General features: G+C 49.5%; 1 protein-coding gene across 1 annotated transcript in view; it reads right to left on the bottom strand.

The window, feature by feature from the left end:
* Positions 1 to 18,974, bottom strand: part of LOC144817706 (uncharacterized) — a 221,200-nt gene extending 202,226 nt beyond the window's left edge. Inside the window, exon 1 of the mRNA XM_078674467.1 lies at positions 18,870 to 18,974. Coding sequence (XP_078530593.1) covers positions 18,870 to 18,959 — 90 coding nt within the window. The 5' untranslated portion in view covers positions 18,960 to 18,974. The remainder of the gene's footprint in view (positions 1 to 18,869) is intronic.
* Between the last annotated feature and the right edge of the window lie 519 nt (positions 18,975 to 19,493).

Below are 19,493 nucleotides of genomic sequence, written 5' to 3'. Positions count from 1 at the left end.
GGAGACCGCGTGTGAGCACAGCGGGGGCGCCGATGGTGCACTCAACACCGGCCGACAACCCGCCTGCTATCGTGCCACCCCGAAACGCACCCAAGGAGCATTCACCTGCTGCGAATGCAAGGTCACCTGCCCTCGGTCCCGCACCGCGCCCGCCAGAACCGGCGCCAACAATAACCACCTCGAGTGCATCCTGCTCAACGCCCGCTCCGTCCACAAACACGCCGTCGAACACTGTGACCTCCTAGACACCACAGCGCAGGACGTCGCCTTCCTCACGGAAACCTGGATCAACGGCTCCTCAGCCCCCGACATCGCCATTGCCATCCCGGATGGTTAAAAGATCATCCGGAGGGGCCGCATCAACCAAGCCGGAGGTGGCATCGCCATTGTCCACAGAAACACCGTCTGCATCACGACCAACACCGAAGACTCCCTCACCGCCGCCGAACACCTTCACTTCCAGATACACACCGACCCCAAGAACACCCTCTGAGGTACCCTCATCTACAGACCCCCGGGAATACGCACACACTTCAGCGAAGCCATCGCAGACTTCATCAGCCCGCTCGCCCTCGCCTCCTCCGACTACATCCTCCTAGGAGACCTCAACTTCCACCTGGAGAACAACAAGGACAACAACACCACCTCCGTGCTAGACAACCTCGCCAACCTCGGACTCAAACAACTGGTCAACACCCCCACCCACCGCGCCGGCCACACGCTCGACCCCATATTATCCTCCAGCAACCACATCTCCTTCAACCACGCCACCGAACTACACTGGACCGAACACAGCTGCGTCCATTTCAACTTCAGGAAAACAACGACCCCCTACCGCCCGCAACAAGCTCCCCGAAGATGCGGGAGCAAGATCACCAGTGACCAGCTCACCACCTCCCTGAGACAAAACCCACCCACCATCACTTCGGACCCCAACGAAGCAGCCCGCAACCTCACACAGTGGATCACTGACTGCGCCGATGCCCTTGCTCCACTGAAGAACCCCCCCAGCAACCCGGACAGCAAGAAAGCCCCATGGTTCACCAACCATCTCAAAGACTGCAAGAAATCCTGCCATGCCCTCGAGAAAACCTCGCGCCACGACCAATCAGCGGAAAATATGACATCCCTCAAGTACGCCATCTGCAAACACCACCAGCTAATCCGCACCACCAAAATATCATCTTTCAGAGAACGGCTGGACAACAACGCCCACAACAGAAAGTAACTCTTCAGCATCGTGAACGAGCTCTCCAACCCCAACACCAGCAACAACGACATCACGCCATCACAAGACCTCTGCAACTCCCTCGCCACGTTCTTCCACCGCAAGATCGCCGATATACACAACAGCTTCGGCGCTCAGACCACAGACCCTACCACCAAACCAGCGCCCCCCACCACCACCTTCTGCACCTGGACCCCCATCAGCAGGGAAGATACCACCCACACGATGAACACCATCCACTCAGGCACCCCAGCCGACCCCTGCCCATACCACATCTTCAACAAAGTGGACTCCATCATCGCACCCCAACTCCGGGACATCATTAACAACTCCTTTGCATCCGCCACCTTCCCGGAGAGCTGGAAGCACGCAGAGATCAGCGCTCTCCTGAAGAAACTCACCGCAGACCCCACAGACTTCAAGAACCTCTGCCCCATCTCGCTCCTCCCCTTCCCCGCAAAAGTCATCGAGAAAACCGTCAACAAGCAGCTGACCACTTTCCTCGAGACGAACGGCTCCCTCGACGCATCGCAGTCCGGATTCCGAGCGAACCACAGCACCGAGACTGCCCTCATCGCAGCCACCGACGACATCAGGACCCTGCTGGACAACGGGAAAACTGCCGCTCTCATCCTCCTCGACCTATCGGTTGCTTTCGATGCGGTCTGCCACCGCACCCTGACAACCCGCCTCCACCACGCCGGAATCCAAGGAAAGGCACTGGAATGGATCACCTCCTTCCTCTCTGACAGAACCCAAAGATTCCGTCTCCTGCCCTTTCACGCAGCAGCCACCAAGATCATCTGCGGCGTACACCAAGGCTCCTCACTCAGCCCCACCCTCTTCAATGTCTACATGAGCCCCCTCGCAGCCATCGCACGCAAGCACAACCTCAACATCATCTCCTACGCCGACGACACCCAACTGATCCTCTCCCTAACCAACGACCCCGCCACCGCCAAAGACAGCTTTCAGGAAGGCATGAAAGACGTCGCAGAATTGATGAAACTCAGCCGTCTGAAACTGAACTCAGACAAGATGGAAGTCCTCATCCTCGGCCCATCCATCTCCGCCTGGGACGACTCCTGGTGGCCCCCAGCTCTGAGCACCCCCCCCAAGCCCACGGACCATACACGCAACCTGGGATTTATCCTCGACTCCTCCCTCATGATGACCAGGCAAGTCAATGCCGTTACCTCTTCCTGCTTCAACACCCTCCGAATGCTCCGAAAGATCTTCCATTGGATCCCCACTGAAACCAGAAAGACGGTCACCCAGGCCCTCCTCACCAGCCGACTTGACTACGGGAACACCCTCTACGCTGGGACCACGGCCAAACTATAGAAACGACTTCAACGCATACAGAACGCATCCGCACGACTCATCCTGGACATCCCCCGACACAGCCACATCTCCGCCCACCTGAGAGACCTGCACTGCCTACCCGTCAGCAAGAGGATCACGTTCCGGCTCCTCACCCACGCACACAAGGCTCTCTACGACACGGTTCCCGAATACCTCAACAACCGCCTCACGTTCTAAACACCTACCCGCCAGCTCCGATCCGCCAGCCACGCCCTCGCCAACGTTCCACGAATCCGCAGAACCACCACCGGAGGAAGATCCTTCACCTACCTGGCAGTCAAGACATGGAACACCCTCCCCACCCACCTACGATTGACCCAGAACCATCTCTCCTTCAGGAAGCACCACAAGATCTGGCTCTTCGAGCAGTAGCGACCCCCCTCCCAGCACCTTGAGACCCTCGTGGGTGAGTAGCGCGCTCTATAAATGTTCTTGATTGATTGATTGATTCCATACATTAGTAATTTGTTAGTGGAACATACACTTACTCTTACTTTCCTTCCAAGCAGGTGACAGTGCCTACGCAGTGCGCAACTTCATCTTAACGCCATATTTAAATCCATCAAATGCAAGTGAGAGAAGATACAACAGGGCACACCGGTCAACGTGCAGCATCATAGAACGCACATTTGACATTTTTAAAAAGCCATTTCAGGTGCATACATAAAAGTAGAGGGTCATTGCAGTATAGTCCTGAAACATGTTGTAAGGTTGTAACAAGCTGCGCAATGCTACACAACATGACAATGAGGAAATGCACTGAAATTGAAGTGACCAACTCACACACATCAGATGATGATTGCACACCTCCCCCTGGCAGGGCAGCAGCAGGAGTAGGAGCAGCGGCTGGCAACAGAGACGGTCTGAGATCACACAAAATTACTTTTAGGTAACAAAATAATGTAGTCTCACAAAATATATGTGTCACAGGTGCTGTGTTTATTCACACTTCACACACCTTATTTGCTTTACAACCCATAACATATTACAACGCAGTCATGGCACTGTTCAGTAAAGTAATTTACAAATAATTGTTTTGTTGCATCAACAGTTGAAAAAGTAGTGTACTGAAGTACCGCACTTCCTATGGTGGCGATTAGGTGCAGGGCGGTGTTCTGATTGTGTGCTCTCCATTCCATGGGTACTAGCAGCACCATGTCTGCCACTTCTGCGTTGAGTGGCTTGCGATGTAGGAGTAGGAGTGTTACTGCTCCTCACTTTCTCCCGACACCATTAGGGTGCTGGCACCAGAGTTGGCTGTTTGCATTAGTTCCATAGCATTTGTGACTTGCGCTAGGCCTCAAGCTATATTTTGACTGCAGGAACTCATTTCCATCTGCATGGTGGTGATGCTGTGCCTTGTGAAGTTTGATGTTACTGTGCAGAGGTGGTAACAGCCTTCGTGTAGCTATGCATATGTACATGTTTTTAATGCTTTTTAATCTCCAGTTTTCTTATCTTGATTAATTTTAGTTTCATTCTCCCTGGTTTTAACTGTGTGCTCACGCCCCCCCCCGCCCATTTACTTGCACAATAATATTGGTGTAAATCACCGCCGTTTGAGCGGGTCCGGTTCTGTGGAGCTTTAATCTCGCTCGCCATCTTGGGAGCAGAGGGAGCGAAGGGGTCAATCTTGGGGGCCATCTTAGAGCGGTCTAGCGCTCTGGCGAAGCATGATACGCCTTAAGGCGTCTGCTGTTGAGGGTTCTGCCCTGACAAGGTAGTTTACCAGCATTTACCAGCACTGTTGCACGAGCGTCCTGCTTTTTAATCTCCCGTTTTCTTATCTTGATTAATTTTAGTTTCATTCTCCCTGGTTTTAACTGTGTGCTCACGCGCCCCCCGCCCATTTACTTGCACAATAATATTGGTGTAAATCACCGCCGTTTGAGCGGGTCCGGTTCTGGGGAGCTTTAATCTCGCTCGCCATCTTGGGAGTGAAGGGAGCGAAGGGGTCAATCTTGGGGGCCATCTTCGAGCGGTCTAGTGCTCTGGCGAAGCGTGATACGCCTACTTAATGCGCACTACTCTGAGCGCAGCGGTGACGCACAGCGGGCGCGCCTTCCCTGCGCCTGAGTCATGCCAGAGTCCTGCCCGTCTGCGCCCGTCAGCGCTAAGGAGGCGCGGGGCGTGGCAGAACCCTTAGGTTTATTCCCTCGGATCATGTTGCCTACTTTTATATATCGAAGAGAGGAACTGCTGGCCATTAGGAGTCGGGTTACTAATTGTGATCATACCCCTGTTGGCCCTTTATGTGGTCCGTACCGCTGCACGTGTGGTGACTGGTCCTTGGATTCTCCTGTCCCTATCCGAGCGGCGGAGACGCTTCGTTCTCACAAGAGCTCGATAGGATTGCGGGAACTCACTATTTGGAACCTAAATGTGAGATCATTGGTTAAACATCATCAGGAGATATATGAGCTTATCAAGGACAAGTCCCCTGATCTGTTCTTTTTGACAGAAACTTGGCTGCAGGATACGGACACTTCTATCCTGAATGTGGCCTTTCCCCCGGATTATTCCATCTACACGTTGAAACGTGCTACTAGAGGGGGAGGGATTGCGCTGGCCATCAAGTCGTGCTATCCGTGTGAATGGAAAGTTTTAAAAATACCGGGCTGTGAGAGCGCTCTTTTTAAAGCTTCGATTAGTAATCACTTCACCTTGTCTGGTATCTTGATCTATCGTCCTCCGGGCTGTGACTCTGCTTTCAGGGCTGCTCTCCCTGATTTAATTAGCACTATGGCATTAGGATGCTCTAACTTTAATATTATCGGGGATCTAAATCTCCATTTTGACTGTTCGACTGTCCCTTCTATTAGTAGCATCTTGGCCGACTTAGAGGCCCTGCAACTTAACCAATTGGTCACTTCGTCCACTCATACGGGAGGGCATATCCTTGACCCTTTTTTTACCAACTTAGAGGGGGTTAAAGCTCTATGCCCAATTCAGATCGCCTGAACAGACCATATGTTGGTGAAGATGCTTTGTCCCATTCATGAGTCTCCTTTTAAACCGCAGGAAAGAACTGTGCTTAGGCGACACTGGAACAAACTGAGATTGGAGGATCTCTACCACCTTCTGGAAGAGACTCCATTGGGTCCCTTAACAGAGGTGGAGCGAGGTTATGATCGCTTCTGTGAGTGGATTACCCATGCTCTTGACTCACTGATCCCCATGGTTTGGTCTAGGTGTCGCACAAAAGAGCCCAGCCCCTGGTATGACAGTTCTCTAGCGCGTCTTAAAAAAGCCTGTAGACAGGCTGAGAGGGAGTGGCGAAAATCGTATGATCCGAGGAAAAAGGCATGCTACCTCGCCAAAACTAAAATATACCATAGGGCAGTGTGCAGGACACGTGCTACCTTTTATGCCCAAGAATTCCAGAACAGTTCTAATCCATCGAAACTCATCTTCAAGGTGCTAAAGGACCTGATGGCCAAACGAGCAACGGTGGAGGAAATCTGTTCGGATTCTCACTGCGAGGACTTGGCTTCTTTTTTCCTCGAGAAAGTTCAAGCCATCTATCGAACTTTACCGAAGGGCACTGACATCTTGGAGCCGGTCAGTTGTAGTCTGGATGGAGGTGAGTTTCTCACTACTCTGCCCTCTTTATCGACTGAGACCTTCAACTCCTTGAGCATTAAAATCAAATCGGGTTCTCCCGCAGATCCGATGAAACCGGTTCAGCTCAGGAGTATGTCCCAGTTATGCCATGCCCCTGTGCTTTCTTTGATCAACCTGTCTCTATCTTCAGGTGTAGTTCCGACTAGGTGGAAACAGGCCTTAGTCACACCGATCCTGAAGAAGACGACCTTAGACCCCCTTAAACCTGAGAACTACCGCCCTGTTTCCCTCCTACCTTGGGCTGCGAAAATAACTGAGGCCCATGTGAACGGAATTCTTTCTGACCATCTTACTAGGGCCAACATCCTTGACCCTACCCAGAACGGGTTCCGTGCGGGCCACAGCACGGAGACGGCCCTACTTGCCATGGTGGAACATCTGCGCTCTGTGCTTGATGAGGGTCGGACGGCGGCACTATTATTATTAGATCTAAGTGCCGCGTTCGACACGATCTCGCACAGGATTTTGCTCCAGCGCCTGGAAGAAATAGGTGTCGTGGGTTCTGCCCTATGTTGGTTTCGTTCATTTCTTGCCGATCGGTCCTTCAATGTCGCGATTCCGCCCTGCCAGTCTAAATCTTATCCATTGGAACTGGGTGTCCCGCAGGGTTCTTCGCTAAGCCCCACTCTATTCAACCTCTACGTGAGGCCGCTGGCAGCGGTCGTCAAGGAATGGGGCCTGACGATGGTCTCATACGCAGACGACACGCAACTGGCGGTCTCGTTGAGTGGAGACCCTGATATGGAGGATCCCAGGTTCCGTGACGGACTTCTGGCAGTGGCCAACTGGATGACGTCCAACTGTCTCCAGTTAAACGCTAAAAAGACCGAGGTCATGGTGGTCGGCAAGCAGGCGGAGTTATGGGGGGACAAGTGGTGGCCTCCTGAACTGGGTGTGACCCCTTCTCCAGCATGGAGATAAAAAATCTTGGGGTTTGGCTGTATCCGACTCTCAGTTAAATTTGCCATACTAGGAAGGTGGCGGCTACCTGTTACGGTATCATGAGAGGTTTAATACCTATTATGACATTTTTAGACGCCCCCACTAGGCAGCTAGTGGTCCAAGCGTCAGTGCTGTCCCGGCTGGATTATGCTAGCTCGCTTTTGGTGGGGATTAATCAGTCGGAACTCACCAGGCTGCAGCGAGTTCAAAACGCTGCAGCCAGAGTGGTGATTGGTTTGCCAAGGTACTGTTCGGTCTCTAATGCGTTGCGCTCTCTCCACTGGCTTCCGGTGAACCAGAGGATCAAATTCAAGGTGTTATGCCTTGCGTTTAAAATCCTCAAGGGCTCATCTCCCCAAATATTGGAGAATTTGGTGAGGCCATATGTACCCTCACGAACCCTTAGATCTCTGGGCCAACACCTGGCAGCGGTTCCGCGTTTCAGACTGAGCAGAGTCGGCGGTCGCTCTTTCCGGGTGTTAGCAGCGAAGCTCTGGAATGCTCTCCCCCCTCAGATTCGGTCCCTTGAAGATCTCTTGGTGTTTAGACGGGCTATCAAGATTATTCTATTTGTCTAGTTCTTTTTACTTGATCCTTTCTTTGACCCATTTCTCCAGCTTTTTAACAGTGTTGAGTTTTGGGTGCCTTGCATTGCACCGGGACGCCCCTTTGCTGGGGCAGCTGAGCGCAGTATAAGTTAAGATAACATAACATGTGCACGTTGTGCAGCCCTGTTTCATGCAGTCTCTGAGCACTCCAGTGTAGTGCATAATTTGTCTATTGCACCTACCATCGCCATCATGCCCTCACCCATGTTTTGCTGATTTCTGTTTAATTTGGTCAGCTGCCTATTTATTGACCGCAGTGCCTTATGTTGCAGGCGCTGCACCTCAAGCATGTCCTGCTCCAGTCCTGCGAATACAGTGGGTGTCTCTAGATTAACACTACTACTCCTGAATAAGGACCTTTGTGCTCCATATGTGCGTGTTCTTGCCTGCAGTTGCTGTTGGCCCAGGCTCTCACCAGGTTCCACAGTGTCTTGGCTACTGTCTCTTGCATCACTATGAAAGTCCATGTCATCCTCCAAATGAGGCAGAGGGGGTACATGTCGACGCTTCCTAAGCACTATTGGTGTGGAGCCACGTTCCTCACTGCTTTCCCCTACATTTTCAGATTCAACATGGATTCGGGAGTCCTCTCCCTCAGCGATGTCCCCTGGTGCTCTTGATTGTTCTGTGGATGTAGAGTGGGACATATGAGTTTGTGTTTTGTTCTGCATCTGGGAACAAATAACGTTTTCTATTTTGAAGTGCTATCAATCCAACCACTCTCATTTTGCCTACAATCAAAACCACAATGTAAGCATGTGTGTCATTGCTATCAAATACAAAGTATCCTTCATAAGACTACAACTCCCGTAATGCATTTGTATGTGTATCTAAAGGAGTGTACCTGGATGCAGACTTCTTAACCCAATGTCCCTCTATCTACACTATGTGCATGCAACACCTAGCTGATTTTATCTTTTTGCCATGCATCGTACCTTGAGCACTGGAAGTAGGGTCGGAGCTGTCAATATCAGCCACTCCACTAACACTTTCAGGCAGGAGAGTGGCCTCCACGAGTTCCGCCTGTGGTGTTGGTTGCTCAGCAGTGGAAGTACTACCACCAGTCTTCTGTGCCTCCTTCAACCTGGCAGCCCCCCTCTCTTTAGATCTCTGGCGCAAATCGTACCATCTTTTTCTTAATTCCTCTATGGTACGTCTGGTGACTCCAACAGCATTCACCTTCTGTTGAATTTCAAGCCGGATCTTCCCCTTCCTGGACTCTGGAACCTTCAATGCTTTCTTCCCATAAAGCAGTTCATGGCTGCAAACCATCACCTCAATTAAAACCTCCTGCTCCTTTTCAGAAAACTTATGCTTTCTTTTCCTTTTTTCAGTTTCCATGCCCTCCTGTGGCCTCTGGGACTCCATTGCAGAGCTAACTGTTCAGTGCAGCCTCCAAACACTCTCCTAACTGCCACTGGGGGTGGCTCAGGCAAGCAGGTGCAGGTGATCACTCCCTCTTCCTGGTTGTGATGTCATCAACCTGCACCTGCTTTGCAGATTCCCGCTTTTGCGATTTCTTAAATTGCGAATTTCGCAATTTAAGAAATCGCTAAATACTCTGCGATTTTTTTAGAGACATTTGAGAAATTGCTAATATTTTGCAAATTATTACAAACATCCCATTTTGCGAATCTGCAACTGCGAATCGCAGTCGGAGCCGGGGATCGAACCAGAACCCTGTGCTCCGAAGTCAGCTGGCTGCTGCACCACACCTCTCCACCTCTCCGGCATCAGATGCCACTGCAAGATCACTCAGCTGCTTATGTTTATCCTTTTCAGACATAAGATATACTAGGATATAGTGAGGTCAGTAATTTGTCTGTTCAATACTTTGACAAAATTATTTTATAAATTCCCAGCGCAATGAAAAAATGCAAAAATGTGTTTCCATGCGTCACAATTGGAATGTGCATCTTCCATTCAATTATGGCCTCTCACATGTTTTAGATCCCATCTACTGTGCTCTGTCCAAACTGACCTGATAAGAGTTACTCCTTTCGGAGTGTTGAAAGGGACTGACACAGTGTTCTGTGCTGTTCTCCTCATTTCATCATTCAGACATGCCTGCTGTTTCGTAATGCACATGTGGCCTGTGTCAATAGTCCCTTGACAGTTCATCAAATAGAGTTTGCTGTTGCTACCCAGCAAACCTTGAGCTGAAGTGGTCCATTTAAAGTGGTATGCCTCTTAAATGGTTGACTATTGTCTCCAGGGCCGTGCATTGACACCTCTTATTACCCGCAAGCCGAGTTCACGATGAATGGTGCACTCCTTTACTGCGCTCCACCTGTATGAAGGTTGGCCAAGGTTTGTAGAATGGTCCATGGGCACAGATATAGGTTAGTTGTCTCCTGTTCCCTGCATGGCCTCTGTGTAGAAAGTGCCCTTTTTTTGTATGGTCACCCCCATACTTTTTGCCCCAGTCCTGATGGTACTCTAAATGTGCACTTGTACCTGCTAACCAGGCCCCTGTACCAGTGCTCTCTCTTTAAAACGAATACATGTGAATTGGTAATCCCAACTGGCATACCTTTAACCCACTTGTATGTCCCTGGTAAGTGGTAGCAAGGACGTGGGAGTCACCAGAGGCTGAAGCCCTGATTGCACCACCCTGAGTGACCCAGGTAGACTGCAGACTGCTTGAGCGAGTAAATATATAGGTAGTAGTGTTCCCTTAAATGGAAATGTCCGCACATTCACTAGGCATAAAATAATCTAGCAATAATTGAGCGTGAAAAATACAAGTGTTCTACTATATTTCTGTACATGGGTGCAAGGTTAGCCCCAAACACCTACCACCTAGCGGTGTTGTTAGTGAGTGAGTTAGTGAGTAAACTGCTCAAACTCGACTTTGCCCTAACCATGTGTGGCAAGATCAAAGCAATATTTTTAATATATGCCATTCACCCCTAAGGTAGACCTCCTTAGCCCAAGAAGCCGGCTACATTATACTAAAGGTGTGGAAATATAAGTGCAAGCTTATATGACCCTCATATGACCCTATAGTAGCCTCTTTCCATAAAGGGTTACCATAAATGATCAGGGAGCTTTTAGACAACATGGGCTGGTACCTGGCACCCCTGAGGATGCCATCTCCATTGTGATCCCACTGAAATATGTCATGCTTGGTATCTAACAACTTCTCTCCTCCAACCTAACATGATTCCAATGTCAGATTTGATGTGACATTTGCCCAGGTGGCTACCTAACAGGTTGCCCACCTGGTTGCCCAAATGGATCATCTGTCCTGGCTGACAGCTTGCAGCTGCTGCCGCCAAGACAGGAATCTAACCCTCTGCTAAAAATCGTGAACACACCCAGGAGTCAGAAACAAAGGCCTGGAGGGGGAAAAGGCAACACCTCCCTCCATGATTGGATGGCTAATGAAGTGGCACGTCAAGGTGGTGAGCTTCAAAGCTTTCACCCCCTCTGATATGCATCCAGGTTGACTCCCAGAGAAGGACACAGCCGTACCCATACCCCAGGCAGGTGGGAAGAATGTAGGTCATCAGGAGGTATACACCCCTAGTAGGCTTCCCACTCCCCTGTGGGTTGGCTACCTGGACTGTAGAGCCAAAGAAAATGTCTGCCATTTTTAAAAGTGGCAGAATAGAGGTTTCCGGATAGCAAAGGTGGCACTCATCCCTGGATGTGGTCACCTTACGGGTGATTAACCGCTGAGGCTAGTAGCCCATTGGTTAATTGCACCTAAACCTCTAACACCCCTAAATCTAGGTTTTGATTAGACCCCTGGCACTAGAACTACATATCTCATTTGACTTGCAGCAAAGGACGAGATTCCAGAACCTGCACAAAACAAAGGTGCAATACTCTGCCCCTATGGCAACCCCCCCTGCAACTGCTTCACTAGCGACTCTTCCTGGACCAAAGACAGATTCCCCAGACAGAGGGTCCCTTTTGAGAGCCAAAGGCGATTCCAGACTCGCATGGGCTAGTGGTACTAGTCCCCTGCAGCCCACAGGTAAAAGCACTCGCTAGCCATGAGGGATCGCCCAAAATTAGTCAAGTTAATTGTGAGAAACTTAGCCCTGACCTCCAGCAAGTTTCCTTGTGGCTACCTTTTTCTCACGGACCTCTGGAGATCAAAATATCTTCATACTAATCTTACCACTGCCAAGGCTAGTCGGTGGCCAGTCCAGCTACCACTACCTTCACTCCATGCTGCAATGTGGGGGAACACTGCAGCACCTTCAACCAACCACTTCAGTGGGTCCCATTGTTGACTTTTTGCATCCGTTTCCTCACCAGCACTGTTTGAGCGGTAAAACTAGCTCCCTCACGGCTCATTCTTCAGCACCAAAGACTGCCTGAGTAACTCTGCACCCGGCCCCTAAGAGCCAGGTAAAATTCAACTGACTGTTCTGCACTGGTCCTGGGACCTGCATCACAGTACCACTCAGTGGGTTCCGTGCAACTTGACGTGCAAGTGGCCAATTGTCACTGGTGCTTTTTACCATTTATTGCAGTGTTAAAATTCTAAAGTATTGAATTGCACTGATTTTTTTTTTGTCTAAAATCCATAACTCCTGTAATAATCATCTGATTGTCTTTGTTTTGGTGTTGACATTTATATAAAATGCTGCTGTATTTGTATAAATCGGTGTCAGATTTCTTTTGAGCCGTGCCAATTACTTATCGTGCATATTTATACTCTGAAATGCTTAACAAATGTTCCTCTAGTAAAGCCTGACTCCTCTGTGCCACTCTACCAGGACTGAACTAAAAATGTATTAGGGTGAATCCAAAGGACCTATTTTGGAGATATTGTGAGGGTATGACATAGCGAAGACCAGCCAGCCTCACTGCATCATACTCCACTTTCCTACACTCTGCTCTGCTCTTTTCTGAATCCCACATCTCTGCATAGAACATTGTAAGACAGGTACAGTGTGTCTGCTGCTGAATTCACACCCAAACAGCACATATATCTTAGTGTTCTCGTTCCTGAATCAAGCCAGTCCCAGAATATTAGCCTCTCGCCTGGGAGAAGAAACCCATTAAAGATGAACAGATCCCCAAAGGAGTTGTGCTGCCCAGCACTCACCTACAACTGACCCCGAGCAGCCCTGAGGTGCCTGAAGGAACGGGTCAGATACACAAACCCATTGAAGTCATGGGTGCTGGAGAGAATGTGCATATTCTGGAATCCTGGGTCCATAGGACTCAACTGCACCTGCAAGATTTTCTTGGCATTGGTTCGAGCCCACCTAACTGTTGGTGTAACTTGAAATCTGAGTGGTCTGTTGGCTTGCCACCAGCTGCCACTGCTCTACAGCTGGCTAACCATGTGAGCCAGGTAAGTTCACCCTTTGACTTCAAAAAGTTTGGTTCTCTCAGCAAAGTAGAAGAACTGAGCAAGTGGCACATCCAGGAATGAGGCTCAGACCTGCTGTTGCTGCAACATGAGGTAAAAGGTGGACTGACTCATTTGCTGAGATGCTGAGAACCTGACTTTCATTGGTAACAAAGCTCCAAGATGAGAAGCAGAGATGGATCATATAATGACCTGAGACCAAGGACCCGTGCAATATCAAAGAATTACAGATGCCCCGGGCCTGACAATGAAGAACTCATCCCGTCAGCATCTGTGCTCATCCCGTTCTCCCCCTGCTAAACCTGTGGGAGAACGGGGACCATGTAATCCAGGCCCGGGGGTAATCAGCCTGGCCACGCTCAGTCTTCTTAGTGCCGGTAGGTACAATACTGCTGTTTGATGAAGTCACTCTTCATCCTCTGTGGCCACCATTCATTAATTTCTGAGCTTGTGTCATGTACACCGCCAGGGAGTGTAGTGACCGGATATTTTGTTCTATTTTCTGAGTGGTAGTGACTGTGGTCAGAGCTGGCCCTTATCGGAGGAATGTAAATAGAGCTCGGGTTTAAGACGCAACAACAGCTGGCCACTGTGGGAGCGTCGGGAGCCCGGGGCCTGGTGCAGAAGTCTGGTGGGCGGCAGGTTACTGTCTGGAAATTTCCACGAACAAAGGGCTCTCTATATTATCGAAATGCAGAGGGAGAGAAGTCAGTTGTTGCAGTTGTTGCAGTTGTAGTTGTTGTTGTTGCAGCAGACAGATGACTCTTGGAGAAGACAGATGATCCTTGGGAGAGCAGATGCAGATGATCCTTGGAGAGAAAGAGCAGATAATCCTTTGGAGAGACTGAAGTCAGTTGGAGTTAGTTTGTTGCCAGAATTGGAACAGTCAGAGTGAAGAAGTTAGTTGAACGGATGGTTCTCAGAGCAGGGGAAACTATATTATTGGATTGAAGCATGGAAGTGAAGACAGTTCGTGGGAGAGAAGAAGTCAGTGCAGATTGGAAGGTGTGGAGCTGAGTGGCAGAGACAAAAACCAGAGAAGGTGTTCCAGTGCTTTGGAGGGGTGACGGAGGTGAACGCCCTCTACGCCGGAACCACTGCCAAACTCCCTCTACGCCGGAACCACTGCCAAACTCCAGAAGAGACTCCAGCGGATCCAGAACGCCTCGGCGAGACTCATCCTCGACATCCCCCGACGCAGCCACATCTCCGGACACCTGAGAGATCTGCACTGGCTCCCGGTCAACAAGAGAATCACCTTCCGGCTCCTCACCCACGCGCACAAAGCCCTACACGACCAAGGCCCGAGCTACCTCAACAACCGGATCAACTTCTACACTCCCAAGCGCCTCCTCAGATCAACCAACCACGCCCTCGCCGCCGTCCCCCGCATCCGAAGAGCGACAACAGGAGGAAGATCCTTCTCCTACCTGGCCGCCAAGACCTGGAACTCACTTCCGACCAATCTGCGCCTGACCCAAGACCACCTCTCCTTCAGGAAGAAGCTCAAGACCTGGCTGTTCGAGCAGTAGCGGCACCCCCCCCCTCCCAGCGCCTTGAGACCCTACGGGTGAGTAGTGCGCTCTACAAATGACCTGATTGATTGATTGATTGATTGAGCATAGCGGTGCAGACGTGTATCCGTGGGTGCAGAGCAGAGCTTGAGATGAGCCGAGGCACAGATGAGAGAGGGACCCAGACGACTGCCCGAACCGGACTACGTAATTATAAGGTGACGTCTGTCCTGCTATTATAGTGCGCAAATCTATTAACTCTTTCCTTTACTTTTCAGGCTATGTTTAGATTGCTAGGTGTTAGTATGACTTTCTAATGCAATGTTCATGTTTATTCTAATAAAGGGACCCCAGTTCTTAATAAATACATCTGAGTATTGTTTCCATGATAGAGTTAACCTTTCTTTTTAGCCAGATGCTGACGAACAGAAGGATGGGACGTTCCCTTCTGAGAAGGTAACTGATGACAGGGAGAGTGTGAATTATATTAGGCAATAATTCTTAAATGTGGTGTTTTGGCAGTTCTTGTGTGAGAGGATCGGATCTCCTATCCATTACATAAGGGATAATAATTCATATGCAAGATAGATACTCCCAGTAGATGTTAGGTACTTAGGAAATTCCCAATAAAGAGCAGGAGGTATTAATAGGACAGTGAGATCGGTCAAGATAGAGCGTTATGTATATTGGAGCTGCTCCCCGAGGAGCGAGGGGGTAGAGTAGTCCTTGCCGGATTGTCGTGGGACTACAAGTGGGAACATTAGAGATCACTCAGGATAGGGCGTTATATGCTGGAGCTGCTCTCCGACACGAGAGAGAGTAGATTAGTCCGAGCCAGATTGTTGTGGGGCTATAAGGTGAGATTATAGGATGTAAGATGGAATTCCGTAGGTTCTCTAGGATTTAGTGGTATATTAGCTTTATAAGCTTGTATATATTCGCGGGTTCCCCATTCCCAGGTAAGTACTACAGGGACATCCAACAAATATCTACTTCCAGGCTGCTCCAATGTGGATAAGACGCTTTCCCATGAACAGATCAATGCTGCTGTGCCCCAGTGCTGAGCATTGACTGTGTTGATGCCGCTGTGTCTCCGTGCTGAGCAATGACTGTGTTGATACTGCTGTGCCCCCATGCTGTGCAACGACTGTGTTGATGCCGCTGTGCCCACTTGCTGAGCAATGTCTGTGTTGATGCCGCTGTGCCCCCTTACTGAGCAAGGACTGTGTTGATGCTGCAGTGCCCCCGTGCTGAGCAATGACTATGTTGATGCCGCTGTGCCCCCGTACTGAGCAATGACTGAGTTGATGGCGCTGTGCCCCCATGCTGAGCAAGGACTGTGTTGATGCCGATGTGCCGTCCATGCTGGGCAATGTCTGTGTTGATGCAGCTGTGCCCCTTTGCTGAGCAATGACTGTGTTGATGCAGCTGTGCCCCTTTGCTGAGCAATGACTGTGTTGATGCTGCTGTGCCCCCGTGCTGAGCAATGACTATGTTAATGCCACTTTGCCCACATGCTGAGCAATGACTGTGTTGATGCCACTGTGCCCATGTGCTAAGCAATGACTGTGTTGATGCCACTGTGCCCACGTGCTGAGCAATTACTGTATTGATACTGCTGTGCCCCGTGCTGAGCACTGACTGTGTTGATGCTGCTATGCCCCTGTGCTGAGCAATGCCTGTGTTGATGCCGCTGTGCCCCCGAGCCAAACAATGACTGTGTTGATGCCACTGTGCCCCCGTGCTGAGCAATGACCGTGTTGATGCCGCTGTGCCCCAGTGCTGAGCAATGACTGTGTTGATGCCGCTGTGCTCCCGTGCTGAGCAATGACTGTGTTGATGCCGTTGTGCCCCCATGCTGAGCAAGGACTGTGTTGATGCCGCTGTGCGGTCCGTGCTGAACAATGACTGTGTAATTGCCGCTGCGCCCCCTGTGCTGAAAAATGACTGTGTTGTTGCCACTGTCCCCCTGTGCTGAGCAATTACTGTGTTGTTGCCACTATGCCCCCGTGCTGAGCAATGACTGTGTTGTTGCCACTGTGCCCCCGTGCTGAGCAATGACTGTGTTGATGCTGCTGTGTGTCTCTATAGGCTGTTGTTGTTTGAGTCCTGTGCCCAGTAAGCACCAGTCCCACGATTCTCACATTGGGCGTCGCACTAATGTTGATGGGTGGATTCATCGCAGCCACTGGTAATTACTCAGGGCCGCATTGAACTCCATCTTTCTTTTGCCCACCGACCCCCACGAACAGTAATCAGCCACATGAAATCAGTCTTGATTCTGCTTTAATAGGAACGGTGCAGTTGGAACAGCCGGGTCAGGTTCCCTCAGAGGGAAACCCAAGGAGCTCAAGACCGGCTTCAGACTGTTTGTGTCTCTTCAGTCAGGTGTAGCCGGAGTCCTATGGCATAGTGAGCAGGTGACCCAGGTCTGGGCATGCTCATTGCACATAGGGTATTGCATTGATGGGTAATCTGGTAAGTGACATGCTGGGAAAAAGAATAGTGGGTTTGAAGGCTCCCCCAGGTGTTTGCCAGCGATTCGACACATTACAAGCATTCGTCCCTTCCCCTAAGCTTTTAGCCGCTTGCAATAAACGACCCACTCCCCGGGTCCTGCTCAGAACGGCACTATTTGTTAAGATGGTGTTGTGACACATAGGCATAAAGTCATGGCTGGAGGGCAGTTGAACGTTATAAAACGTGCAAATCAGACTTGGCTACCTAAACCGCACAAGCCACTGAATGCACACGTGTCCCTTTTATAATATGAGCCTGGCAGAGGAGTCCCTTCTACTAGAGGAAGTCAGTGCCTCTGAGATCATGGATTGGTTGATTAATTGCACCACAACTGTTTTCACTACACTATTGACCTTAAATCCAATAAAAGTTCTATACTTCATGAAAATATTAGTACAGAATACAAATGTGATTTATTGTATGTTATTTATTAGCTCTGTATTTGACATTTTACTTTGCACTAAACTTCAGGAGTGAGACTTTACCCTTTGAAGGGAAGTCTCAGTCAATGAAGGTGGCTTCCTTATGTGGTTGACACTCCAAGGTTTCATAAATGAATCACGCCACACTGCTTACCATGATATCAATATTGCCTTGAAAAGCATTGGCCATCAGGAAGCAGCGACAACCTCAGCCGAGCTTCTTTGTCATTAGCTGGGGGATTGATGAAGACATCGGTAGGATAAGAGGAGGGAACATCTGAGTCTGAAGGCCATTGCCCTTTAGCCTCATTAATCACCGACATGGCCTGGGTCCAGCCGGTTTGGATGGATTATTCAACATTTTGTCTGCCTTTCCCCACAAAACAAGGATTCTGGGGCAGATTTACAAGCCCCCTGCACCTATTTAACGCCGCCATTGCGTCACTTTTGTGACGCAGCGGCGGCGCAAAGCCAGCGCCATGGTGCGGGGTACTTACAACGTGGCGCATGTAGAGTATATTAAAACCTGACATTAGTGTTCAATGTCTACAAACTACACAGAGATACAGACTTGGGACCTCCAAAGTACTCCATTCGTTCAAAAAAGTAAGAGGAGATAAGAGTAAGGTTCTGGGGAGAGGAGTTGGCCTAACGGCTAGGGCGGTGGACCTTGATACTGGAGATCTGGGTTTGAGTCTCGGCAATGACCCTGAACATCCTGTGAATCTGGGCAAATCACTTAATCTCCCCATGCCTAACAAAAATAAATGTGTCCTCATGTAACGCAACTGGTGCTATATAAAGTGCTCTGATACCCGATTCGGGTCAAGTTCGCGCTATGTAAAACTCTGTAAAATAAAAAAAAGTGCAAGGATGGTAAGCAATCTTGTAATGCTAAGTCATGCACAAAAAACTACATAGACTTTGAGAGAAAGAACCTTGTTTTGTAAATTAAAGGGACCAACTTTTATTTAAGACAAGAGATACAGACTTGGGATATCCAAATTACTCCATGGCTAAAAAGAAAATTTGCACAGCCATTCCAGTCCTTCAGAAAAGTAAGAGGAGATGAAGTCTGCAGGAAAAGACATTTGTAGGAAGGAGCAGAGAGTGAACGCATAAGCCCTATCATGCTAATGGATGAGGATTTCTGCCAAGGCCACAACTGTGAGCCTCTAGGATATGTTATGTCCTGTGTATTTTAGAAAGCGCTATCATATGCCAGGGATATGGGGTCTGACGCATCAAAGGGTTTACCCATTCTGTGCCTACAGGAAAACGTGTTAGTCCATTAGGGGCCAAACTCACCTGAATAGCCCATTCCCTGAACCAATAGCCAAAGCCGAAGCTGAAGGTGTAGGGAGTCTCATTAGTCACAGTCACGCAGTAGTTCCCCATGGTGGAAGAGCGATTTCACGCCTGCAATGCTCCAAGGATCAAGGGAGTCCTAAAGATGTGAGGTGCCTGCAGGAACAAGACAACAAACAGAAGGAAAGACTCAGAGATGGCGGGAGAGGCAATGGATTTGAGAAGGAAGTGAAATGACAGGCAAAAACATGAGGGGATAACAGGGTAGCAGTTAAGGTGCTACAAGAATAATGAGTTGAAAAGTGGAACGAATCTCTAATTATATATATTTAAACATTTCAAGCATCAAAGCTGCATTTACAACCAGGACAAAAAAAAGAAAATGAACATGGCATTTCACTGGACAACAAGCGATGATGGACAAACAAAGTGATTGCTTGAGGAGGATGAGGCAATCACAGAGATAGGAGAATGCAGGGTCACTGCTAGGGGTATCATGGCTCTTGTTATCTGGAAACATTCCAAGCACATTCAGCCAGCACGATTGATGACGGATTCCCCAGAGAGTCAACAAAAATTCTGTCTTACATATCTTGACTAGGCTACAGTGGAGGTGATGGAAGT

The sequence above is a fragment of the Lissotriton helveticus genome, chromosome 2_1 (assembly GCF_964261635.1).
Source record: "Lissotriton helveticus chromosome 2_1, aLisHel1.1, whole genome shotgun sequence".
In the NCBI taxonomy this organism is placed as follows: domain Eukaryota; kingdom Metazoa; phylum Chordata; class Amphibia; order Caudata; family Salamandridae; genus Lissotriton; species Lissotriton helveticus.
Note: the sequence above shows the minus strand (reverse complement) of the source record. Positions and strands in the feature narration are given on the sequence as shown.